We start from the raw sequence: 25,192 nt of genomic DNA, 5'->3' as shown, positions 1-25,192 counted from the left end.
TCCTGCTAAGAAAGAACTTCAAGCAGTACATCTGACTGTTCACTTCTCCTGGAAAGAAAGATGGCCAAAGGTATGGATTTCCATTTGTATTCATTTTCTAGGGCTGTCATAACAAAGTACTGCAACTGGGTGGCTTTAAATAATAGAAGTTTATCTTACAGTTCTGGGGGCTAGAGGTCTGCTACCAAGGTGCTAGCAGAGTTGGTTCCTTGTGAAAGCTGGGAGAATCTGTTTCAGGTCTCTTTCCTTGGATTGTAGGTAACCATCTTCTCCCTGAGTCTCTTCACATAATCTCCCCTCTATGTGTGTCTGTTTCTGTGTCCCAATTTCCCATTTAATGAGGATACAGCCATATTGGATTAGTGCCCTCGTATTGGACTAATGACCTCATTTTTACTTGACTGCCTCTGTTAAGACCCTTTCTTCAAATAGGTTACATTTTGAGGTACTGCAGTTAAGATGCCAATATAACTTTTTCAGGGAGGACACAATTCAACCTATTACACCATTTATTTATGAGCAGTGGCTAATGGTTTGGCCAGTATGTCACAGAATAAAAGAAAATAAGATTATGCCCTGGTTGGTGTGGCTCAGTGGATTGAGCACTGGCCTGCAAACCAAAGGGTTGCAGGTTCAGTTTCTAGTCAGGGCACTTGTCTGGGTTACAGGCCAGGTTCCCAGTTGGGGGTGCATGAGAGGCAACTACACATTGTTTCTCTCCCTCTGTTTTTCCCTCCCTTCCCCTTTCTAATAGATAGATAGATAGATAGATAGATAGATAGATAGATAGATAGATAGATAGATAGATCTTTAAAAAAAGAAATAAGATTAGAAATAAGAAAGATACTCAAAGAAGAAAGTTTGAGTATCATCTCTTGCTCTGAGCCTCTTTTGGGGTATTAATATAATGTTGGACTTCTCTTATCCTATAATCCCTTCATTCCTTTACCCATAGCAATTTTTTTCTTCTTTCCATTTAATCCCAAACATTTCCAGCTTTTGAAGGGACATCAGGTTCAGTCACTCTGGTCTGGATAGAAGGCAGCAATACTAGTCTAGCAAGTATCTCCCTGTTACAGAACTAGTGGGCTATCTTTACCACCAGGCAATGAAGCTGCACTGTTAATCCCAATTTTGCTAGATGGAGTGAAAGCACATCCTACCCAATAAGACCCTTAAGAATTCTAACAAAAAGGTTAAAAACATCAGTACAGTTTCTGCTTAGAAATCATCCCTGCTTTCAGCCCTAGAGTTGCAGCCCTGGTCCTCTGACCATTGTGTCAGACAGAAAGAAAAAAAGAGTTGAGGTGCAGTGGGGAAAAAACTATACCAGCACCTCCCCCAGCCTCCTTCTCAGATCCACCAGAAACACAGATGACTCTGTCCAGTGGGACAGAGCCCCACTCATGTTCATGTTGAATGTGAGTGCACTCTCTTTTAGGCATGTAAGCCAGCCCCTTGTGTTTTTATTTTCCATTTTTGACAACTGATGTTTTAATTGCCGAGTCCATTCTCTGGCAAACTATTAGCTAAGGAGGATATCTGTCTTCCAATGTTGGACATTATGTGACAGCCGTAAAGTGAGTTTCTAGGTCTGATGACATATCAGTGAGCCATCCAAATCAGTACATTATCTTTTGTTCTGTTTCTTTCATTATACTGTGAGCTGCATCTACCACCAGCTGCATCTACCACCAACTAAGCTAAGCCCAGTCCTAAGTTAGTGTCTATTCCTGCCAGGACCCATTTGTAGCCCCCCCAGGGCAACCAGCATCAGTCTGACTTGCCAGCTGTGTTCAGGGCCTGCAGAGTGAGAAATCTGCCAAATAGCCACCTACAGTCCCTGTCTCTTTTGTTAGCAAATAGAATGGTTTGGCATTTTGTGCCTCAGAAGGTGCATGAGGGATATGTCTTGATTAAGCCCATCTCCACATTGCCACAGCAGCCCCATTTATTGTATAGACCCAGGTGGCCCTCTCAAAATGGCAAATGGGTGATATACCTTCTTGTTGATTCCAATTACCTTCCAAACCTACAAGGGACTTATTCTGATGGGCATCTACATGTTGTACTTTAATGCATACCTCAAATATCCATAGAGCTTTGTCCCATATGGGCATCCCTTTAATAGTCCACCTGCATAATCATATGGCCAGTAAAAAGTCCAACATAGGGCTTTTTCTGCTGTTCCATTCTCCCATAACTGTGGGAAAGAGCATGTAATTCAGCCCATGAAGCTGATGTTTTTGCCTCCTTTCATCAGAGTGGCAGCCTTTCAAACAGGATCTTGTCCTTTTACCTTAGAACTGTCACCCACAAACCAAGCAGCTCTTTGTCAATCAGAGGGGTCTTCACAGGGCATTGCCCATGGGACAATAAAATCCAGTAACTCCTCACACAACTCCACAGCCAGGCCTAGGAGAAAAGATCCCCCCCACACACACACTTGTGAATATCTTGCATTCCTCTGCAGCATAATCCTGTGTGAGCCATTTCCATTGTATTATGGCACTCTTCTGGGCACTGCCATCCCCACTAGAGCACTTCTCCAACATTGCCTAAAGATCCTGGCTATTTCAGCTTTAAGCTCATCTTCACACAACAAGGCAGCAGAAAGCATTCACTGTCTTGCTTCAGAGCTGTGTTAAGTTTTTGGCATTCTTTTGTAACAGGCTCCATGAAGACCTCAACATTGAATATTCTGCAGAAGATAATGTTAGACAACAATAGTGATGACATCATGAAAATTGAACCTAGTGAGCAGTAGGTGGCAAGGATCCTGGATGGTCTACATGCATGTCAAAGAGTAAGATTAGCCCCACGAAGGTTCAGGGGTCTGCCACAACTGTGATGATTTTAGGGGTCTGAGGAATGTCAGCAAATCCCCTCTGAAGTCAAATACAAATTATCTCTTGCATCTCTTGCCACTAAGGAAGACCTCTTTGGATTTTAGAGGCAGCATATACCATATTTGGAGCGCAAAATGCTGCCAGGTTTGAGCAGGGCCTGGAGTGAGAGTAGGATATACAGCAGATCCAGGCTACAAAACTAGCCAGTCTGATATGATCTAGCCAATCTGATGTTGCTAGCAATGCCCATAGCGGATAAGGATGCCATGTGATGTTTCTGGCAAGTGAAAATAGGAGAATTACAGTGCAAATCTTACAGTGCAAACTCATGCCTGCTACAGCAGATAACTTCTCTGTGCTACAGATAGAACCTATCATGCTGATAGGATGAGTTGCTGACTACGAAATACCAAATGACTATGCCGTCATCATTGGTACAAGAGAAAACCTTACATAATAGAAATAGTAAATTCAGAATTGGCTCCAAGAAGGTTCAGGAGTTTCATGAACAGGTAATCCTGATTCTCATTGCACCTACTTCTATTGCACCAAAGTCCTAATTCACACCTACAGTTTCACAGAAAGATTCTCTAGACCAGTTGCAGAGGAGAAAAGATCTTGGCCCAAGTTCACAGATGGCTGGTTCAAGCCAACAATGTTTAACTGCTGAATTATAGGCCTACTCAAGAGTGGCCTTAAAAGACCACCCTTTCAAATAAGTACAACTGTAAGCACTACACTTGCCATCCCTTTTAATGGGAAGAGAAGTGGTCTGAGCTATGAATATATATACAGGGTCCAGCACAAATAACGCCCCTTTTTATTATAAAATCATAAGCATGTAATACTGTAATATAACAATATCACACTCAAGCACATCATATGATATTTTAGGTAAAATGTTCAAATTAAAATTACAAATTATTATAACCATACTGTTACTCTACCAACCACACTCAAGCAGGTGTTACTTCTGCCGGACCCTGTAGATAGATGAACAGTGACAAATGAATTGGCTGGTTGGCTCAGCACCTGGAAAAAACACAACTACATTAGAGACAAGAAAACTGACTCACTAGACATGTGTAGAACATCAAATTCAACAAGTATAGAAGGAATATTATTTTCTTCATAATTTATAAAAATTGACCATGTCTTCTGTAAAAGATGTTTCAAAAATAGCTAAAGATGAAAACTATATGAACATATGAGCTTAACAAAATGAAACTAAGCTAGAAATAAATAACAGAAAGATACAAAGAATAGCCCATATGTTTGGAATTTTTTTCCCCTATCACAGTGAGGGGAAGAAAGGGAGAGAGAAAGGGAGAGGAAAATCAATTGATTATCTCTCACATGCCCCCAGCCAGGGACCTGGTCAGAACCCAGGCATGTGCCCTGACCAGGAATCCAACCGTGACTTTTCCCTTTGTGGGCTGATGCCCAAACATGCTGGTCAAGGCTGTTTGGAAATTTTAAAAATTCAGTTCTAAATAACCTGTGAGTAAAAAAAAAGTATCACACTAAAATTAGAAACTATTTTGAACTGAACTATCTTGACAGACCTTAACAAAACAAGTGGGACTCAATTAAGCACTATTTAAAGTTAAAAGCCTTGACTATATTAGAAGAGAAAAGTTAAGATTAGTGAATTAACTGTCCTTTTCAAGAATGAGAAAAACAAGAGACAATAAGCCAAAAAGAGGACAAGGAAGCAAAAAATTAAGAGAAGAAATTAATGAAATAGTAAAAAGGTATCCAAGAAAAAGAATTTAATCCAAATATCCAGAAGTTAATTCTTTGAAATATTAATAAAAATTAATAATCTCTGGCAATGTAGAAGAAAACTACAGGGGAGGCACATATAACCATAATTAGGCATTGAAAGGGGAATGGCCACTCAAATATTGTAGAAACAGTAAAAAAGGTAAAACAAAATATTATACACAAGTCCATGACAGAAAGCTACAAAATTTAGCTGGAAAACAAATTTCTAGAAATATAATCAGACTGATTCATCAAGACTAGATAAAGTCTGAAAACTGTTAAATAAATTAAATTTCAGGACCATCTGGCCATGACTACTACCAAAAATTTAAGGAAGAAATAATTCCAATCTTATCAAACACTTCTACACAATAGGAAAAAAAGAGAGAGCACTCCCTAAAAACATTATTTGTTTAGCATAACCCTGATACCAAGAGAGGAAAGTTAAAAGCCAGTAGCACTCATTGACGTAAATGAAAGGAGAAAAATCACACAATTATCTTTATAGACACATAAAAAGCATTTGTTAAATTCTGCTTATCATGGGGGAGATAATCTTTCTAAGTTAGGAACAGAAGGACATTTCCTTAGTCTTTGAATAATATGAAAACACTTAATGCAAAACGCACAAATTGTGAAATGTTAAAAGCTTTCCTCTGAGATTACCAACAAATGCCCACTATTACATCTATGTCACATTGTACTGGAGGTTTGGGCCAGCAATGATAAGACAAAGAAATACAAGTTACACAGATTGCAAAGGAAGAAACAAAGTTGTTATTATTTTCAGATGCTATTAAGGAAAGCACTGAAAATCCAAAAGTGCCTACAAATAAAATATTATAATTGTTTAAAAGTAAGGTTGAAGAATTTGAAAAATTAATATAAAATAATTTTATTTTATAAACTAGCAAAAAACAGAAATTGACATTTAAAATGTAGATACAATTATTAAAAAACCAAGTACCTAGGAACAGTGTGATAAAGTATAAGATCTCTATGGGGAAATTATATAACTTTATAAAAAGACATTAAGGTGACTTACATTTATGGCGAAATATATGATGCTCATGAATTGGAAAATTCAATTTTTTTAAGGTTATCAATTCTCTTCTTCCCCAGTACATTACTTTAAACATTATAATCCTACTTTACCATTACTTTAAAATTTATATGAAATAATTAAATGTCAATAATAGCTAGGAAACTTCTTTTTAAAAAAGAGCAGAAGCAAAAACTTGCCCTACTAATAATTAAGACTTCTTATAAATCTATACTAATCAAATAGTTTGGTATTGCTGCACAGACAGAAATATTTCCAAATGTAATAAGAGAGGTAAAAAAATAGATTTACACATATATGGAATGTTTGACTATTAGAGAGATGGCAAGTCAGCTTGTCTTAGTCTGCTCAGGCTACTCTAACAGAATACCATGGGGCCAGTGGCTTGAACAAAAGATGTTTATTTCTCACAATTCTGGAGGCTGGGAACATACTTCCAGGATCAAGGTGCCAACAGATCCGGTTCTTGACGAGGGCCTTTTTCCTGGCTTGCAGACTGCAGGCTTCTCTCTGTATCCTGGCAAGGCTGAGGGAAGCAGCTCTGGTGTTTTGTCCTCTTCTTATAAAGGCACCAACTTCAACATGAAGCTCTACCCCTGCAAAGTGCTCCAGACCTAGTTACCTCCCAAAGGCCCTACTTCACCATCATATGGAGGAAAGATGAAATGTTCAATTAAAAATAGTTAATCATACACAAAAAGATTAAATTAGATCTTAATGTTAAAATCAGCTCCAAGTTGATCTAAGACTTAAATGTAAAAAAAAAAAGCCTTTAAAACTCTTAGTAGGAAATATAGGTAAACAAAGTTTAGGCCTTGGGTGTAGAAATTATTTCTCTAAGAAGACATTGACCATAGAATAAAGGATTAATAAAGAATAAATTTGACTGTATTAAAATCAAAGACTTTGACTATCAATAGATACCATAAAAAAGTGGAAAAGGTAAGTCCTGAGGAACAGTACTGTATTGTATATTTGAAAGTTACTAAGAGAGTAGATCTGTGTGTGTGGGTGTGTGTGTGTGTGTGAGAGACAGAGACTTTTTAAGATTTATCCCAGACAGCAAAGCAAAGTGGAGAAGCAAACATAAAAGCAGAAGCAAAAAGTAGAAAAATAAAAGCCAGTGTATGCTAAAATCTTGTACTTCATTACAAAGACAGAATTGGTACCATGGCAGTCTCCAGACTTGGAACAGAAGACTCATCTTGCTGTGTGGACTTTGTGGGCACATGAGCCTGAGGAGATTCCTATATTTAGTGCTGAGAAGATGAGGAAGGCTTTTTAGGGACAGTATTTCTAAGAACCAAGATCAGGAACCTGAGCACTGGCTAGAAAAGAGCCCATCTGCCATTTCTCCAATTCTCCAAAGGCAGAAAGGAGCCTTTCCTCTGAATGCACAGAGAGCTATTTGTATATAAATCAGTGAGCAAGGTATGTGGAAAGATGCGCTAGTTAATGTCTGCTGAGAGTCCAGGTTGCTGAGGAGGGCCCAGTGAAACTCCTTTGGGTTGGAGTAGAAATACTCACTGTATAGACACTTACCTGGAGAAACAAATATCTTTTGGGGACATTTTTTTCACTCACAGAATATGCAAGATTGTTTAGAGGGGTCAATTTTCTACAAAGCTACTTACCCACCCGTGAAATTTTCCATCTCAAGGTGCAGACTAAAGCCACTAATACCAAATGTTCTGATATGGTTTTGAAAAAGCCATTAAGCTTCATGCAATGAACAGAGCATCAGTGCTGATGACCACTACCAACCTTGAAGAGGGTGACTGGCAAGAAGATGCTAGTCCATTGATGAGGATCCAGTGTTTAAGTGCTGGCACTAGAAGGGAGCTGAGAATACTGTGGATGGTGGAGCTCATGGCAGGTCCCAGGCTTAGACGACAGTTCCAAGACTGAAACAATATAAAAACTTCTAAAAAGTCTCTCAGAGACTTCTGGGCCATTTCTTCTGGATCTGGATAAGATCCAAGAGAACAGAGAGTTACAGAATTTAGAAACAGGGATTTCAAAACTCAGATAACACTCAAGCTGGAAATGTAGGCTCTGAACAGAAGGCTACTTTCTGGCCTTGAGTAAAAAACCTCTTGTGACTATTTTATGTATGTAACAACTTCCTAGAAATAATTGTCACTCCTCCTTAGAACTCTGGGACAGAAGATAAAGAAACTCCTTTCCTTCCAAGCTCAGCAACTTGAGGGTATCTTCTTGTTCAATTAAAGAAAATGGCAGGTTTAATACCTTTGCTAGATATGATCCTTCTGAGATGTCACATATACCTAACAATTGCTACAGCTTGGTATCCTATGACAGCTAGGACAGAGAAGGAATTTCTAGCTACAGTTTCACTGTAGCATGCGGACCACCTGGCCTTGACCTTAGGACAAATAATAGAATAAATATCAGAAAGATTTTTCAAAGTTGAGTAAATTATGCCATGTGGAAGTAAAGTTTAAAATAAGACTAGGTATTGGAAAAATGGATTTGATCTATTTAAATCTTAGAAATAAATATCACCTTACTACACAAAATAATAAATAAGTGGATGTTATAGGTCAATTATACCTCAATAAAAAAGGAAACACTATGAGTTAATGGATGTGCTATATTAAAAAACAATATTCAGCTGAGTAAATATGAAGATCTAATTGGCTTTATCAAGTGATTTATAAATAAAACATCCCATCTAGCAGCTAGGATGCTCAGAGAAGATTTACAAAATGAAAGTTTTTATAAACAGGAGAGTCTGGCAGGCGAGTTACTATCAAAAAAAAAAAAAGAAGAAGAAAAAGAAAGAAAGAAAATTATTTTTGAGAACAGAATCCACATATTAATGTCTGCATACCCAGAAGTCAATACAGAATATTGTAAATGGTGTGTTAAAGAAATATTTTATTTAGGTAAATAATTTAATGTTGTGACACCCAATTTCTTTAAACACAATATTTTACATTATTATATTTTTGTCTGGAATACAGATCCAAAATGGTAAAAATTGCACCCAAATACTGGACCATGATTTCAGCAGAAGCTTTACAAATAGCAAAAGCTACAGGAAACTGGAGATTGTACACAAGATTAATGTTCTGCTGACAGTGATACACACACATTTGTGTGAACTGTTATTAAGACTAGTAGCGCTCTGACAGGTGTGGACCAGTTGGTTGGGCATTGTCGTCCAAAGTGAAACACCATTGGTTCAATTCAAGGCTGGGGCACATGCCTGGGTTGTGAGCCAGGTCCCCAGTTGGTGCATATGCAAGAGGCAACCTCTCACACATCAATGTTTCTTTCCCTATGTCCTTTCCTTCCCCTCTCTAAAAATAAATAAATAAAATCTTTTTTTAAGACAAAGAACTATAAAGTATTTTTTTAAAAAAGACTGGTAGCCTGCTTGCTTTTAGCTTTACAGTCTGCTTAAGACTTTTAATTGAAGACTCTGCTGATCTTAGAGCAGCAAGGGACAATGGGGCTTATTTTAGTGGTGACAGTTTGTGGGATCAGACAAACTGTGGTTTTTTTGTTTGTGCATGTGTACATACATATATGGTGTAATTTAATAAAATTACTTTTCTTTCATTGTTTTATAAAGCCACACTCCATATACAGTTATCATTAAACTTCACTGATAGTCAGTACAAAATTTAAAAGATTCCAATACTGCATAACCATGATTTCAAGGTACATTTCAGGATGGTTCAGCCTTAACATTCCTCACTGTGGAGTATAAGCACTAAATTCTGTCTAGTTCTGCCTGAGAGGAGAGGACTTCATCCATGAATATTGTCACTTGAACATCAAACAGGGAACAAAAGCTTTTCGCTGTTCTCTGGAAGAGTTCCTGACTGCTGAAATAATCCAAAGTGGATCAACAACTCCTAATGGGCCCAGAGAACACCCTGGAGTCCTACCCAGATCAGGACTCAGAAACTAAAAGCTGAGAACTGTTGTTAGCTACATGGGTCTTCATCAAAGCATAACAGCATAGAGCCTTCCCCTCAATCCCTTCCTCAACCTAAAGCCCTAGAGAGGGGAGGTTTTGGGGAAGAGAAGTGTGGAATAGGTTCCCAGTTTGAAAGTAAGTGGATGGCAGTATTTTAAGAGCATCTTAGAAAAATCCAGGATGCCAACTCTGAAACTCAAGAATTGGGAGACACAGCCATATATTCTCTTCTTAAAAACCTAGATGGACCCTGACTGGTGTGGCTCAGTGGATTGAGTGCAGGCCTGTGAACCAAAGGGTCACTGGTTCAATTCCCAGTTGGGGTGGGACACATGCCTGGGTTGTGGGCCAGATTCTCAGTAGGGGGTGTGCAAGAGGCAACCACACAGTAATGTTTTTCTCCCTCCCTTCCCCTCTGTTTAAAAATAAAATCTTTTAAAAAACCTAGATGGGTATTTTGGTTTTCAATTACCACACAATTTTTTTTAACTTTAATTGCTTAGCACAGAGCACAATTTTAAATAGAAACTACATCTTCAGAAAGTTAAGCAATCATTAACCATCTTCATGAAACATAGTTAAATCGGTTTTTCTGGTGACACGGAACTAAATGGATCCAAACTGTGTTTCACTAACACCTAACAAACCAAACTGTATGTATGTACAGGTTTATACAAAAGCAGTTATAACTTCATTTAGCATTTCAGATTAGGTAGATAGAGCCACCTGCTCACTGTGTATATCCTACAAAATACAAAAGCAGCAACTTTTCTATTTCAGTACAAGTGATGGGCAGAAATTGCACATGAAAAATAAAGGTTCTTCTATAAAGTTTAAGATTTAGGATAGAAGACAACAAAAACAAAATTCCTATGAAGTAAAAAAAATAATTCTACATTAGTCCAGTACTCCATGAAACCCTGAGATAAACTATTGTCCTCAAAGATGTGTATTTGGATCCAGGTTCACCAAGACACTTCAGTACGCTTCAAACTGGCTCATCATCGTCCTCCTGCTGTATTCATAAGCCAAAACCAGTGACCCATTGGCAGGGAACGCTCGAATCAGAGTAGCTGACAGTCCAGAATATAAGGCTGCTATCCCCTCACTTTCCACAACACTTAGAAGAGTTCCAATAAATCCTGCCTGTTTTCCAGACATGGAAAGAACCTGAATTCTGGATTTGATACAATCCACTGGGAATATGACAAGCCAAAGGCAAATCCCAGCAATTCCACCACTTAACATCAAAGGGACAGGCCCGAGTTCATCTTTTGATCTCCCTGAGGCAAAAAACGATCGGCTCAGTTCATAGCCGCCGAAGAAGAAGAAATAGCCTGGTACTTCTTGGAGGAGAGTGCTGGAGAGCCCGTGGTAGAAGCCCCAGGGGCCTTCCTTCCTAAGGATGCCCTTCACCACGGACCAAACTGTGGGATGGCTTTTGGCTACCTTCCCTGACATTTCCATTTCGTACATAGTCTGTAGACGGCACTTCACAAGCTCAGTGGGACACAGGGCCAGTGCAGCAAACGCTGATGCCAAGGAGCCTGCGGTTGCAGTCTGCAGATCACTCAGCTTTGCCTGCTTGTCCAGTCCCACCACTTTCCTCACAAACTGTTGGCAGAAGCCATAGCACATGAAGAGAACCGCGTTCTCCGCGACGTAGGCCATCAGCGCTGGGCCGGTCCCCCTGTAGAAGCCGCGCAGGCCTACTTGGGAGTACGTCTTCAGGCAGCAGTCGGTGATGCCCTTGTACAGGCCGGGGAAGGTCTGCATCTTCACTTTCACTGTGTCGAAGGGCTGCCCAGTCAGGACACACACGGTGCCGCCGAGGGCCCCTGCCGTGAGGTCTATGGCCGCTTGGATGGCAGGGTTGGACCTCATGTTCTCTGGAGCTGTGGTGGGCGTCTCTGGCCCCGCCGCCTACCCGTAGCCCTCACTCTGCTGCAGGAAAAGCCGCTTAACCCCAGGCCAGGCCGCGGCCGTCTCCCGGAGCCCTGAAGTAACTCCCACACTGTGGTCTCGCGAGAGCTCTCCCACGAGACTGCGTTCCGCAGCCTGCACGCCGGGCACTAGGCCTGAATACGTAAACCTTTAATGAGCACACCAACTGAAAGCTACGCGACACATTTTTGCAGGCACTGGGGGACTCTTGGTGCTGCTCTTCCAGAGGCGGAAGCGGGGGATAGGTTCCTGTTGAGCCAGTCCCTCCACCCCCCCACCCAGCCAAGTGTCCCTGAGAGACAAAATGGGAGCCGCTACCAGTTGTTGGAGCTTTGAGTCAAGGGTCGATCTACCCAAGGAGAGGTTTAAATAGGGAAGACAAACCAACCACTGGGGGGGGGGGGGCGCGGGCGGCTGCTTTTAACTAGAAAGCCCTTCATCCCCTCTGGGACAAGAATGGAGGCTCAGCAGAGGGACCAGCTCCGCAGGGGCTCTCGAGGTCCGGCTCCTGGGTCGCTGGAAGGGCCTGAGCCCTACGCCAGCCCCGCAGAGCTAGAGAAGGGCAATTTTGCAGCAACATCGCAGGGGGCCTGTGGCTAGAGCCCTGGAAGCTGGTGGGACTGAGTCCTCATTTCTACAGGTATTTTACTCGGCTTGGAAAAGAGATTTATATATTGCTAAAAAAAACTTGGTAGGAAAAGGGCTGTGTGGTTCCAGCTGTCTGTGCTTGCTAAGTTCCAGGTTTTTAAGCCATGGTTTTGCGCAGCAGTGGCGTAAATTCGGGATATATATGACTGCTCTAGCTTCCAAGGTAAGGAGAGGTTTGGGACATTAGTGAGGGTACCGCTTTTAGGACACACTTTTTCTTCCCAGATGTTCACATTCCAAGGCCTAATTGGGACTTTACTATGGGGGTTAAAAACAAAAATGGGGGAAAAGGGCAGCAAGTATACTGAAATGATTTTTCCATCTCGAAAGCTTTCCTCATCTGATTATCTTTGGCTGTCAACATTTAAAAGTGAGGCACTAAAAAGTAGATTCTGCATTGGTAGAACTTGTCAACAGATTATATTGTCGTAAATAATGTGACCTGGCTTCTTCTTGGAGAATGTCCACGTGTATTTGGCTATATTTTCTCAGGAACCACATGGATTTTTCAGAGAATAATCTTCCGACTGACTGTGTGTGTGTGTGTGTGTGTGTGTTGGGCAAGAGAGGGAGAGGAAGGGATATCTTTTGGATACTGATTTAATAAGACCAAGATGGGGGAAGAATGGGCAACATTCCTGCAGTAAAGGATATAGATTTTAACATAATTCCTTTGTTTGATGCTATACATCCCAACCTTCATCTATGCCTTTCTCTGACTTTGAGTCTTTGCTTCAATTTACCTAGAAAATAAACTTTCCAAAATATAATAAAACAAAAAGAAACATTCCATCTGTGGGTGGGGAAGGGAGTCACCTAGATTGCTAGGCTCGGACAGGGATCTTGGATATTCAACAGCTCTGAACACAGACTTTAATGAATCCCGTTTCCAGCCCCACAGCATTCCCCTTCCTTGGAAACTTCTGCTTGCAAAAAATCTCACAGGTTCTTTGTCAAGTGGGTTCATTCTTCTTGATACACTCCCTTGCAGACATTTTACATGTAACTTTCTCTGATTTCTGAATTATCATTTATCTGCTTTGACCTTCTGAAAATGGTTTGACATCTATTACATAATGCTGTCTCACCTCTTCTTCTCTTAACCTTGGGGGGGTAACTGTTATTTTGGCAGGCTTTTTGACAAAGATATGTGAAAATAATCTTCCATTTTAAACTAGAAAAAGATTTTTAAATCCTCCATGTCATATTTGAGGGAAGCTTTTATTCTTTGATAGACCTTCAATGAAGACAGGGAGAAAAAAGTGTATTTTAATATTTATTGTGGAGTCCCTATTGAGTTATTTAGAAGTGCATTCAATGTTTTAATAATGACCACTGATTTTCAATTAATTACATCTGATTCACTGTTTTCTAAAAGCATACTGTTTTAATAAACAGAAGAAATGCAGGGTTACTGCAATAAATCAACTGCTTTTGCAGTAAGTTTGTATGTGTTTTGGAGAAAACAGATTAGTAAAGGCCAGGGATCACAAGACCATTAATAGGGAAATAGTGTATATCTTCATTGAATTGTCAGATGTAGCTGCGTAAATAGTAAGAGATGAAGATCAAGTTTCACTAAACAGCTGGACTTGGAGAGGACAGAGCCCAGCATATATTAAACACTGCACAATATGAGAGTAGACAAAATTAAGAAAATACCTATATTGTGGAAAAAAAAGCAAATCTACACATACTAAGGAAGGATACTCATAATGTTTTGATTTTAATTTAAAGAGAGGGGAAAGGAAGGAGAAAAGAGAGGGAGAGAAGCATCACTCTGTGGTTGCCTCTAATGTAACCCCCTCTGGGGACCTGGCCCACAACCCAGGCATGTGCCCTGACTGGGCATCAAACCTGTGACCCTTTGGTTTACAGGCCAGCACTCAATTCACTGAGCCATACCAGCCAGGGCTCATGATGTTTTTTCAAAAAGTTTATTTGAGAGGTGGGGAGAAAGAGGAAGTAACATTATTGTTCCACTTACTTATGCACCCATTGATTAATTCTTGTATGTGCCCTGACTGGGGATTGAACCTACAACCTTAGCATATCGGGATGATGCTCTAACCAACTTAGCTACCTGGCCAGGGTGCACAATGTATTTCTGAAGTTACAGAATCATGTCTCTAACAAAATAATATTTTTATTTTGCTTTACAGAACTACACATACGTATACAATTAGTTGTATAACAAATAAAGACTGGAATGACACATATCAAAATGTTAAGTTTACCCTAGAAAGTTGGTGTGAAAGGGACTTATTTTTTGTAAAATTGCTGTATTGTTTCATTTTTTTCAGTGAGTCTCTTACTTCTGTAATATTTAAAACACTAATTTTAAAGATTTCTTCATAATTTTTGCTCTTGAACCCAGAAATACTGAAAACTGTAGCCCAATCACACCCACACTCATTGGCCAAATGCAACCCCCCTTGATAAAGCTGGATCTTTTCTTATAACTCTGAATTTATTTGAAGGGAAATGGATCTCAATCTTCATTGAAGTCCTTCCCTTTTTGAGTTTATATAACAGATAATTACTCTACATTGTGGAGTTTTTAATATTAGTGTAAAGCCAAGCCATAAGGAAATCAAATAAAAAATAAAGTTACAATAGTAAGTCGACTTATTTATGCTGTAGATATATTATAAGCAAACTATTTGATTACTGTAATTTATACTTTATTTGAAATCAGTCGACCACGTTTACAATGGCTGTTTCTTTGTACGTTTTTCCACCATCTTGGTAACTCTTTAATTCAACTAATTACTTAATCCTCTATTATGTTCAGACCTTAGTTAAGTAGGAAATAATGTTTTTATTGTTTACTATATTCCAGGCACTGTTCTAAATCCCTTATTTGTATCAACTCAATAGCCAACAGCCAAAAATTCAACAGCTCTAATAAGGTAGGTAATATATTATCACCTCCATTTTAGAGATGAGACAATTGAGGCAAACAGATTATTACTTGCCTAAGATAATATAGTAAGTCACTGAGCTAGGATAGAGACCCAGGCACTACATCTCTTGACCTTGAAATTTTAATGTCTTTATGATGTACTAAGTTTAGTGACTAACAAGCAAAAGTGCCTACTTAGTGAATTTATAGCACAGTGGAGGGTATAAGCAATAGGTAATTTACACTTTAGTGTGATAAATGCATAACAAGCCAGTTACCCCACTAGACTGATATAGAGTTCAAGAGACTACAAACACTAAATATTTAGTTCAGGACTTCATACAGTGTCTGGTATTGCTCAGTACAATAAATACTTGTTGAAAAGAAGGGAAATACAGGGTATAGGCAAAGCTGTGATAGAATTGCTTAACCTAGATGGAGCTCAAGAAAGACACTGGGACCAGTGATATTTAGGTTGAGACTGAGAGTTAAGTAGGACATGGCCAAATAAAGGGGAGAGTATTTTAGGTGAAGTGAACAGCATGTCAAAAGGTTCTTAGGCCCAAGAGAGGAAAAGGAGTAATTAAACTCCTTGAAAAAATGTAAATAAGTTCAGTCTGGATCGAAAACAGTGAGGATATGATAAGGCTAAAAAGGTAACTAGAACACACATACTCATGTGTACCTTTTAAAGAAATATAAACTTAATAGCCCTGGCTGATGTAGCTCAGTGGATTGAGTGCGGACCTGTGAACCAGAGTATCGGTTCGATTCCCAGTCAGGGCACATGCCTGGGTTGCAGGCCAGTTCCCAGCAGGGGAGGCATGAGAGGCAACCATACATTGATATTTCTCTCCCACTTTCTCCTTCCCTTCCCCTCTCTCGAAAAATAAATAAATAAAATTAAAAAAAAAAAGAAATATAAACTTAATCCTGAAATAATGATGTACCACTGAATGGTTTTAAGCACAGGAGTGACATGATGAAATATATTTTATTTTGGTGGCCAAATCAAAGAAAGCTACTGTTACTTGCTAGATGAGATAATGGCTTACACAAGGACAGTACCAGTGCAGATGAAGTAGAGTGACTTAAGAGCTTTTTAGAAAAGTAAAATCAGTAGTAAAGGGGAGTAGTCAAAGATGATGAGTTAAATTTCTAGCTTCAGCCCTGGCTGGTATGGCTCAGTGGAATGAGCACCTGCCTGTGAACTGAAAGGTCACCAGTTTGATTCCCAGTCAGGACACTTGCCTGGGTTGTGGGCCAGGTGCCTGCAACGATAGATCCATGTTTCTTTCTCCTTCCCTTCCCCTCTCTCTAAAAATAAACACAATGTCTAAAAAAATTATTTTCTAGCTTCAGCAACTGGGATGGTGGTAGAAACAGGAAGAACAAGCCTTCAAGAAAAGGAATAAAGGGCTCCATTTTGAACATTTAAATTTGAGTTGCCTGAAGTAACACTTATAAGTGAGTGTTCCCAATACACAGCTGACTATACTAAATCTGAAGTTCAAAAGATACTGGGTTTAGAAATATGGATTTGAAAATCAGCAGAGCTTAAAACTGAAATGGGGGTAATCAAATCACTAATTCTGCTTTTGTGTGCAGATCTCTCCTTCCCATTATTAATGAAAATTAACCATCATTAGTGTTAAGGTCTTCCTAAGAATTATTTTGATAAATGATCTACTGTAAAGCCAAATAAGATGTAAGCTTTTCAGGTGTCAATATCATAGCAAAATGCCCAATGCACTAAACAAAATTTGTTACCTACCACCCTCATGTACTAGGAAAACTTGCCTCATTATTTGCAAATCTCAAGAAATAATCCAAAGCCTAGATATTGAGAGAAACTTTGCTTAAGCCTCCACACTTTATATTGAAATCTTAAAATTATGAAAAAATTTTGGTAAAAGAAAAATGATCAGCTAGCAAGACAGAAGTTATCAGCATGATTGTAGACTTGAGAGGTCTGGAAAATTTACCATTTCTAATGTCTCTTGTCAAATATCTGGCCAATAATGGGCTTTAAATGTTTGCTTCATGAGGCTAATATTTTCAAACCAAAGATTTTCTTTATGAACTAATGCTGTAAGTGAATTATAGACAACTCTGCATTTTGTAAATTTTATCAGTCTTCCAAATAGCTCAAGTGGAGGCATTAGATTACAATCTTTAGCACTTATTTTTAAAAATCGTGAAAATTATGCTTAAGTAATTTTGAAATATCCGACTATGTACCAACTTCCTATATGAGCAGTTCTGATAAACTGATATGGACAAATCACCTCAGTTCTCAGAATACTAAATTACAGAAAGTAAGTTAAGATATTTAGGTATATAATCTTAGTCCAACCCAATGGAATAATTTATTCAACTGTACTTGATAGTCCTGGATTTGTTTTGTTTCTAATATACTAAGCGGATGACTATAGTGCTCTTAAAAACAAAAACAAACAAAAAACCCACAAAGCACTAAAAAAAGACCTTCATGTATAAAAATTAGGATAATTTAGGAAGATTCTGTATCTCGTTTCTTAACCTCCAAATGGATCAGAACCTTAACAAAATACAAAGACTTTTCCCAATTTTTTAAACCTGTTGTGTTTGTCTTTTTCTTAAAACCCAACATAGATGCTTCTTTCCCTACAAAACAGGATGAAATTTCTCAGTCATTAAACCCCACCAATAAACCACCTCACAAGTGGATCTGACACCCACTACCCCTAAAAGTGCAAAACACATTATGAGGTAAAAACTAGTTTTTATTGTGTTAAAACAACTTTATAAAATGACTTATAACTCTACATGTTGAAAAATAGCTACTGCATGGGAAAGCATATGCAAATTAGATTCACTAGCCTCTAGGCTACTGATCTCACTGATCTTCTTACTGATCTCAGATGGCATCACAGACCAGCAATAGCAGCTCCTGACAAATAAACAGCAGCAAAGTCCTGCAGTGAAGTCATGACTACTAAGGTTGAACTGTTCATTCCACTGTTCAGTCCTGTAATTTTTCTACATTTATCTGTCATACATTCCTACTTCCCACAGAATAAACACCCAGGAAAGCTGTAAGAGACAAATGAAATAGACATGCACATTTATAGCTGTTAATGCAAATTCAATAGGAGCAGAGGAAATGGGAATTACTGCTAAGTTGTATCTCATCCAGGTGATGAAGCCAAAATTTTTCTTCTAATGCTAATCATTCTATGGAATGAAATTAAGTATCAAAAACTCTTCTTACTTCTCTAGGAGTGATTCTAGCTCTTCTTGCAAAGAGCTGAGCTGCTCCTTTTCTCGGTCTTCCTTTTGTTTGAGTTCATCTAGCACAGCCTGAAATCTGTTCTTGAGAGCCAGGTTTTCCACTTTCATGATGAGATCTTCCTGTCGTTTTGCCCTGTCCTGGGTCTCTTGGAGCTTTCCTTTCATGTTATCAATCTGTTTCTGAATTCCCATAACTAGCTGACTGGTTCCTTCATTTTCTTGGTGCTGTTCATCTGATGTATTTAGCTTGTCCTGTAGCTGTCTTTCCAGATCTTCCTCTGTGTCGATGATGTTGATATCTTCCTCATCTTGATGCTGTGTCTCATCTTCATCTTCACTGCTGCTGCTGAGGTCATTGAATATCTCCCGAAGCTCATCATGTTCTAATGAGTCATGGCCCTGCCTGTGGCCTGACATTCCTGGAGAAGAGATATCAAGGCCTTGATTTTCTGTTTCTTTTGTTTCATCTTCAGCAATTATTTCCCAACGAGTACTAACAGCTTCAGCATCTGTACTCAGCAAACGCTTCACTTCTTTTTCCACATCTGGAGATTCAATATACTTCTTCTTTGCTGTCTTCCGGAACCTTCTCTTTCTGACATTTTTTAGAGGCAGAGTGATTCCATGGTTCCATATAAACTTTTTCTCTTTGTCCTTATCCTTTTTTTTGCTTGCTTTGGGATCAGCAGCAGTAGCTGCAGCAGCAGCAGTAGCAGCAACTGGTTCCTCGACTGGAGGATAGAGGTCACCATCAACTGTGGATACAAGCATCTGACAGATATCTGCTGTCTTGTAAAAAGTTTTTTTATCAATAGTTTTCAAACTTTCAATAACACATGGTAGATCTACCAATTTTGAGGCCAGTGGAACCCGGTCCACTCTGACAATTCCATGACGCCCATCCGGGTGTAACTCTATTGTCAGTCTGTCCTTCAGGTTGACATGACCAGACTGTACTGCCCGCCTCACAGTAGAAGCATATTCCGGAGGCAGACGTAAGATAAACTGGCTCTCTAATTCGTGAGGAGCATCATCTTTGCTCTTACTCATCTTTATTTCTTTGAGACTCACTTCTCCAATAACCACTTGTTGCACTATAAAGTTCCAGCTGTTGCAACAGTCTGAAGGACCAGTTTGTAATTGGTTGAAATATTTAAGTACTACAGCAGATAAGAGTCTATTTTCTTAATTTTGAAATAAGCACCAAGTCTTTTTAAATGTGCAGTGACTGAATACCAGTTGTTAAAGACACTGGTATATTCAGGTCCATTTAAATATATTAGCTGCAATGCCAAGTTCCAACCTCTAGATGCCGCTGCCGGACAATGCGGAGAGCTAGCGAGCAGGAAGCAAATGGCGGATCCTGCGGAATGATTTACAGCACAGAAAGTTAAGCAAGGCCCCAGCAGACACACCCACTCCACAAACTTTCCCAAAACAAAGTGAAAAAGCAGGACGCAGTGAGCTCTCTTCACCTCAGATACTTACAATCCAGTGACGACTGTAAAGCCCGCTTCTCCGGACAGGAGCGAAGAAAAAGCCACTCGGAGCACGGCGGCCGGCGACCGGCGGCTCACGGTCTCCTTCCTTACTCCTTTGTTCCTCCCCACTCTTGGCAAAGAGATCCCGTACTGATTAGCAGTGAAATGGCCCGAGACGCGCGACCTGAAGTCTTTGCAGCTCCAAGCTCCGCAGCCCTCTGCCCCAGGATGCATACCAAGAGGAAAAGAAAGCGTTACGTCACGGCGCCGGGCGGGCCACGGCTGTGAGTGACAGCTCTCCTCGGGCGGAAGTGCGGGTTGCCTCACAGCGCGCAGACGCAATGCGCAATGACGCTACCCGCCGTACTTCTGTCTTCTCGCGATTTCTTGGTTTTATGCGGTGGGAATAATTTCTTAAAGAGCTATTGGTTTGAAAATATGTTCGGTGTTTAGGCACGGTTCCAAGAAATAGCATCCGCTCTTCTCCCCACTGCTAAGCCAGAACGTTTATTGGATCGCTGTGGGGTCAGATAGTTCCTCAGCTTCCGGGGATTGTCGGATATAGGGCGTCCATGCGGAAAGCTTCTTTGCTTCTGGAAGCATCTCGGGTGTTCCTCAGGGTATATCCATTTGAGAGCCGATGAAAGAATTTATAACTAGCCATGCAGTGCATTTTAAAGTACCAGATCAGTGGAGTGGAGAGGACATGCTGCCCACTGTATAATTCCGTCATAACATTGGTTGTGAAAGTGACTGGAGTGGACCCTTGCATCAGGGTCTGTTTCTTTTGTGAAGCATCCGAAGGGAGCAGGATGACTCCTTTTTAATATGTTTGAAGTAGATATTAAATGTAAACAAAGAAGTAAGTGTTCTACTAAAGGCACATGTCCCTCTAAGGATTGTCTGACAAGTGGGCTGATTGAGGCAGGATGGAATTGAAATATTACTCTCTGCCACTCGTCAGAAAATTTTAGTTAGAAATTTTTTCATTCCACTTTTATTATTTTGCTGTTTTTCTGCTTGTTTCTATATGTAGCCAGGTATTCATCAACACGTATCTGTAGTATTTAAGCCTAATTGTGTAACAGTTTCCATTTCTACTCATTTCCATTTTTTTTTTATGGAATCAGTTTGGTAGAGCATCAAGATCATTAAAAACTTAATTTCTATCCTCTAAAATATTAACAACTGCATCTAAGTTTAATGCAAAGTTCTTATGTGATCAACATTTTCAAAATTTGCTTTATTTCTTTATGTATTTATGGGCATTGTCTTCCTTACCCTAGCTTGCAATCCCCATGACAATCAAGAGTCTTCTATGTTGTACATCATGCCCCATTACCTCCTACCAAAGCATGGGGGTAAATATGCACAAAACATATTTGCTGATTGAATGAACCAATTGATCCTTCTAGAAGGAACATAAATATAGCTTAACTCCTATACTAATTTATAAGAGAAGATACATTCTATATCACTTAAAAATGAGATAGAGTAATTTTGTAGACATTTCCTCTCTAGTCCAGGACAGTGCTAATTGTTACGAGCAGAGAGGTTTGCTAATATTGTGTGTGAATGTGCTCTCCTTGGTTTTGGTAGACAGTGTATCATGGAAGAAAATAAAAATGGCCTGGAGCCGGGTTTTTTTTTTATGTTAAGTTTGAGGTTGAAATTATGCTCTTTAAGGCAACTGTACATTAGTTCTCTGTGTTCTATAATGTGTTGAAGAGAGCCGATTTATCTATAATTTCCTGAATGATCTATTTCCTCTCTTCTTTTTCAAGGCATTGTCTTTATTTTTCACTTTCCATTTCTTTTCTCATTTTTACTTTTTTTTAAACACATGATTTTTATTTATTTATTTTTAAAGATTTTATTTATTTATCTTTGGGGAAGGGAAGGAGAGGAGAGAAACATCAATGTATGGTTGCCTTTCGTGCGTCCCCTGCTGGGAAGTGGCCTGCAGGGAACCGGCCTGCAACCCAGGCATGTTCCCTGACTGGGAATCGAACCGCGATTGTGTGGTTCGCAGGCCCGCGCTCAATCCACTGAGCTACACCAGCCAGGTCATTTTTTACTTTTTAATTTACTCTTTATTGTATTTTCATTACCATTTATATTTCTTCTTTTCAAAAATAAAAATTTTTATTGTGCTTCTTCCTTTATCAATACCTGATTTTACTTATTTTATACCTGATTTTATAAGAGTTAAAACTCTTATACAAGAGTTTTAACATGCTACCCTGTGCAGAATGCTTTATTTAACTATATAAAATGTGAGGCTACACTTACACATGAAAATAATTCAAATACTGCTTTGCATTTTACTAGCCCATGAGTTTTATGATGCTCCAATATCCTTGTCACAGAAAATAACCTTAGATAAATTCTATGCAGTTCCTATTTGCCAAAATTATAATGTATTTTAGTTAGCAAACCTTTAAATGGAAGCTGGTAAGAGATCATTAAAAGGATTAACTGAAATTTCTCCTGAAGTATTTACGTCCTTCAATCTTGAAACATATTGTCTGCTTTTGAGTTTAACAAATAGTAGTCTTTTATATCAAGTATGATGTTTTCTACAGAAAAAAGACCAATCTAATTTACACTGGATTAAACAATAAGAAAATTAATTATCTCAAAAACCAGGTAGTCTAGAGCAGCTCTGTTCAATAAAAATGTAATGTGAATCTCAGATGAAAGCCACATATAGTATATTAGTTTACTAGTAGTCACACTGAAATGGCAAAAAGAAACAAGTGAAATTAATTTCAATACCATTTTATTTAACCTATGCATCAAAAACAGTATTACAGCCCTGGCTGGTGTGGCTCAGTGGATTGAGTGCTGGCCTGTGAACCAAAGGGCTGCTGGTTCAATTCCCAGTCAGGGCACATGCCTGGGTTGCAGGCCAGGTCCATGATAGGGAGTGCATGAGAAGCAACCACACACTGATATTTCACTCCTTCTCTTTCTTCTTCCCTTTCCCTCTCTCTAAAAATGAATAAATAAAATCTCTTTTTAAAAGTAGCATATCAACATATAATCAATATAGAAGTTATTAATAATATATTTTACATTCTTTACTAATTTTTCAAAATCTTGTGTGTATTTTACACTTACAGTGCATCTCAATTTGGACTAGCCACATTTTAAGTGTTCGGTGGCCACATGTGACTGGTGGTTACTGTATTGGACAGTGGAGTTCTAGAAGTATGGTTGCCTCCAAGTAAGATAGAGCCATGACCTGGAAAAATTGTTTTTCTCATAAGTTTGAAGAATGACCACTTATTTATACTTTTTCTATTTTTTCAGCTTTCCCTCATCTCTTTGTAAACTTCCAACATCTGTGGTCGCAAGAAGCCTGCCAGCGTAACCAAGGAACTTCTTTCCTTGTCCATGGTAAGTTTAGAGACTGGTTACCCCAACCAAAGTGTGTCTTTCGATCAGATTGGACTAACTTAGGTCATATACCTATCTATTCCTGCCTATCAATGATAGTCACCATTTTGATGGTGGGGAAGAGGTGATATTTGGTAATGCCTGAAGGCAATTTTGATTGTTACAACTGTGGGGGTGGTGTCTACTGGCATCTAGTGGGTAGAGGCCAGGGATTCTGCTATATACATGTATTCTGTAATACACAGAACACTCCCGGCCCCAAACACAACAGGAGTTATCTGACTGAATAGTATCAGGGCTGAGAAACCCTGCCTTAGCTTCTTGTTTTAAGCCTATATTTCTAACTAAATACTGAGAAGTGGATTGAAATTACCATTATTGGTTTATCTCTCTCAGAACCTACTACAGCTATGAATAGGTTCAACTTTGCCTTAGGTATGCAGAGAATGGGCCCATAAATTAAAAACAAAGTGTTAGAAGAAAGGAAAGGGCATGGGCAACTGTCTTAGTCCGTTTGGGCTGCTGCAACAAAATACCATAAACAGAATGGCTTGTAAACAACAGAAATTTATTTCCCAGTTCTGGAAGTCCAAGGCAAAGACACTTCTAGATCTGGTGAGGGCAGGCTTCCATATTAATAGACAGTAGGTTTTTGTTTTGTTTTGTTTTGTTTACTGTGATCTTACATGGTGGAAGTTGTGTGGGGGCTCTTTGCACCTCTTTTGCAAGACATTCATACTGTTCATGAGGACTTCACTCTCATAAACCTAATCACCTCCCAAAAGCTATACCTCCAAATACCACCATATTGGGCATTAGGTTTCAACATAATGAATTTGAAGAGGATACAAATATTCAGTATATAGAGACAACCAATAGTGTCCATGAAAGAGCTAATTATTTGGAGGATTATTGTAGTATATGTGTAGTTCCACAATTACACAAATGACTGGTAAGCACATGAAAAGATGATCTTCAACATTGCTAATCATTGGGAAAATGCAAATCATAACAACAATGAAATAGCACCTCACACTCTTTAGGATGACTACTATTGAAAACCCCCCAGAAAATAACAAATGTTGGCAAGGGTGTGGAGTAATTGAAACCCTTCTGCCCTCTGTTGGTGGGAATATAAAACCGTACAGCCACTGTAGGAAACAGTATGGTGATTCCTCAAAAACTTACAAATAGAATTACCTGATGGTCCAGCGATTCTACATCTGGGTTTATATCCAAAAGAATTGAAATCAGAGTGTTGAAGAGATATTTGTACATCCATGTTTATAGCAGCATTATTCACAATAGCTAAAAAGTTTTAAGCAATCCAATGTTCACCAACAGATGAGTGGATAAGCAAAATGTGGTATATACATACAATGGAGTATTGTTTGGCCTTAAAAAAGGAAGGATTCTGACATATGTTCCAACATAGAACCTTGAGGATACTATGCTATGTAAAATCCCAATCACAAAAAAACAAATACTGTGTGATTCTACTTATATAAGTTACGTAGAGTGGTCAAAATCATAGAGACAGAAAGTAGAATGGTGTTTGCCAGGGGTTAGAGAGAAGGGAGAGTGAGGAATTATCATTTAATGGATATAGGTTTACAGATGAAAAGAATTATGGAAATGGATGATAGAGATGGTCTTACGACATTATGGATATATTTAATACCACTGAAATATTCACCTAAAATTGTTAGATGGTAAATTTTAAGTCAAGTATATTTTGCCATAATAAAAAAATCATATGTATTTAAAAACTATGGATGGGCATAGAATATAAATTCTTTAAATCAGTAATTACATAATGCAATTACTAGTGATTTAAAATTTTTATCAGTATTTTCTACCTTCTTATAGTGAAAATTTTTCTGCATTGTAGAATTTACAGTGGGACTT

General features: G+C 38.9%; 2 protein-coding genes across 7 annotated transcripts; both read right to left on the bottom strand.

Moving 5' to 3' along the window:
- Positions 1 to 3,257: 3,257 nt before the first annotated feature.
- On the bottom strand, positions 3,258 to 20,160 carry TAF7 (TATA-box binding protein associated factor 7). Of its 6 annotated transcripts, none has more exons than XR_008391852.1 (5): positions 19,890 to 20,160; positions 18,382 to 19,764; positions 16,380 to 16,445; positions 6,114 to 7,645; positions 3,258 to 3,881 (listed from the first exon to the last, which is right to left on the bottom strand). XR_008391852.1 is itself a non-coding variant. In XM_053666485.1 (4 exons), exons 2-4 carry the CDS (start codon positions 19,449 to 19,451, stop codon positions 7,498 to 7,500), a joined length of 1,284 nt encoding a protein of 427 aa, XP_053522460.1. In that variant the 5' UTR covers positions 19,452 to 19,764; positions 19,890 to 20,160; the 3' UTR covers positions 5,546 to 7,497. The 6 variants fall into 6 exon arrangements, 3 of the variants coding, with proteins under 3 accessions (XP_053522460.1, XP_037003506.2, XP_037003509.2); XR_008391854.1 differs by having other exon boundaries at positions 3,647 to 3,881; positions 7,444 to 7,645; XR_008391853.1 differs by lacking the exon at positions 3,258 to 3,881 and having other exon boundaries at positions 5,556 to 6,313; positions 7,444 to 7,645.
- On the bottom strand, positions 7,653 to 11,980 carry LOC119054298 (mitochondrial ornithine transporter 2). The gene has a single exon (XM_037152166.2). The coding sequence runs from the start codon at positions 11,513 to 11,515 to the stop codon at positions 10,610 to 10,612; it is 906 nt and encodes a 301-aa protein (XP_037008061.2). The 5' UTR covers positions 11,516 to 11,980; the 3' UTR covers positions 7,653 to 10,609.
- Positions 20,161 to 25,192: the final 5,032 nt, after the last annotated feature.

This window comes from Artibeus jamaicensis, unplaced genomic scaffold (assembly GCF_021234435.1).
Source record: "Artibeus jamaicensis isolate MK-2021 breed Jamaican fruit bat unplaced genomic scaffold, CSHL_Jam_final contig_456, whole genome shotgun sequence".
In the NCBI taxonomy this organism is placed as follows: Eukaryota; Metazoa; Chordata; class Mammalia; order Chiroptera; family Phyllostomidae; genus Artibeus; species Artibeus jamaicensis.
The sequence above is the reverse complement of the archived record's forward strand: the minus strand, read 5'-3'. Positions and strand labels throughout refer to the sequence as shown.

Bases quoted from the DNA above. Each gene is read 5' to 3' on its own strand.
- LOC119054298 (XM_037152166.2), bottom strand. From the start codon at position 11,515: ATGAGGTCCAACCCTGCCATCCAAGCGGCCATAGACCTCACGGCAGGG.
- TAF7 (XM_053666485.1), bottom strand. From the start codon at position 19,451: ATGAGTAAGAGCAAAGATGATGCTCCTCACGAATTAGAGAGCCAGTTT. The intron at 16,446-18,381 runs GTAAGAAGAGTT...GTTTATTTTTAG, and splicing joins CTAGAATCACTCCTAGAGAA to AGAGAGGGGAAGGGAAGGAG. The intron at 7,646-16,379 runs GCAAGTGTCCTG...GATCTTATCCAG, and splicing joins GCACCTGGCCCACAACCCAG to ATCCAGAAGAAATGGCCCAG.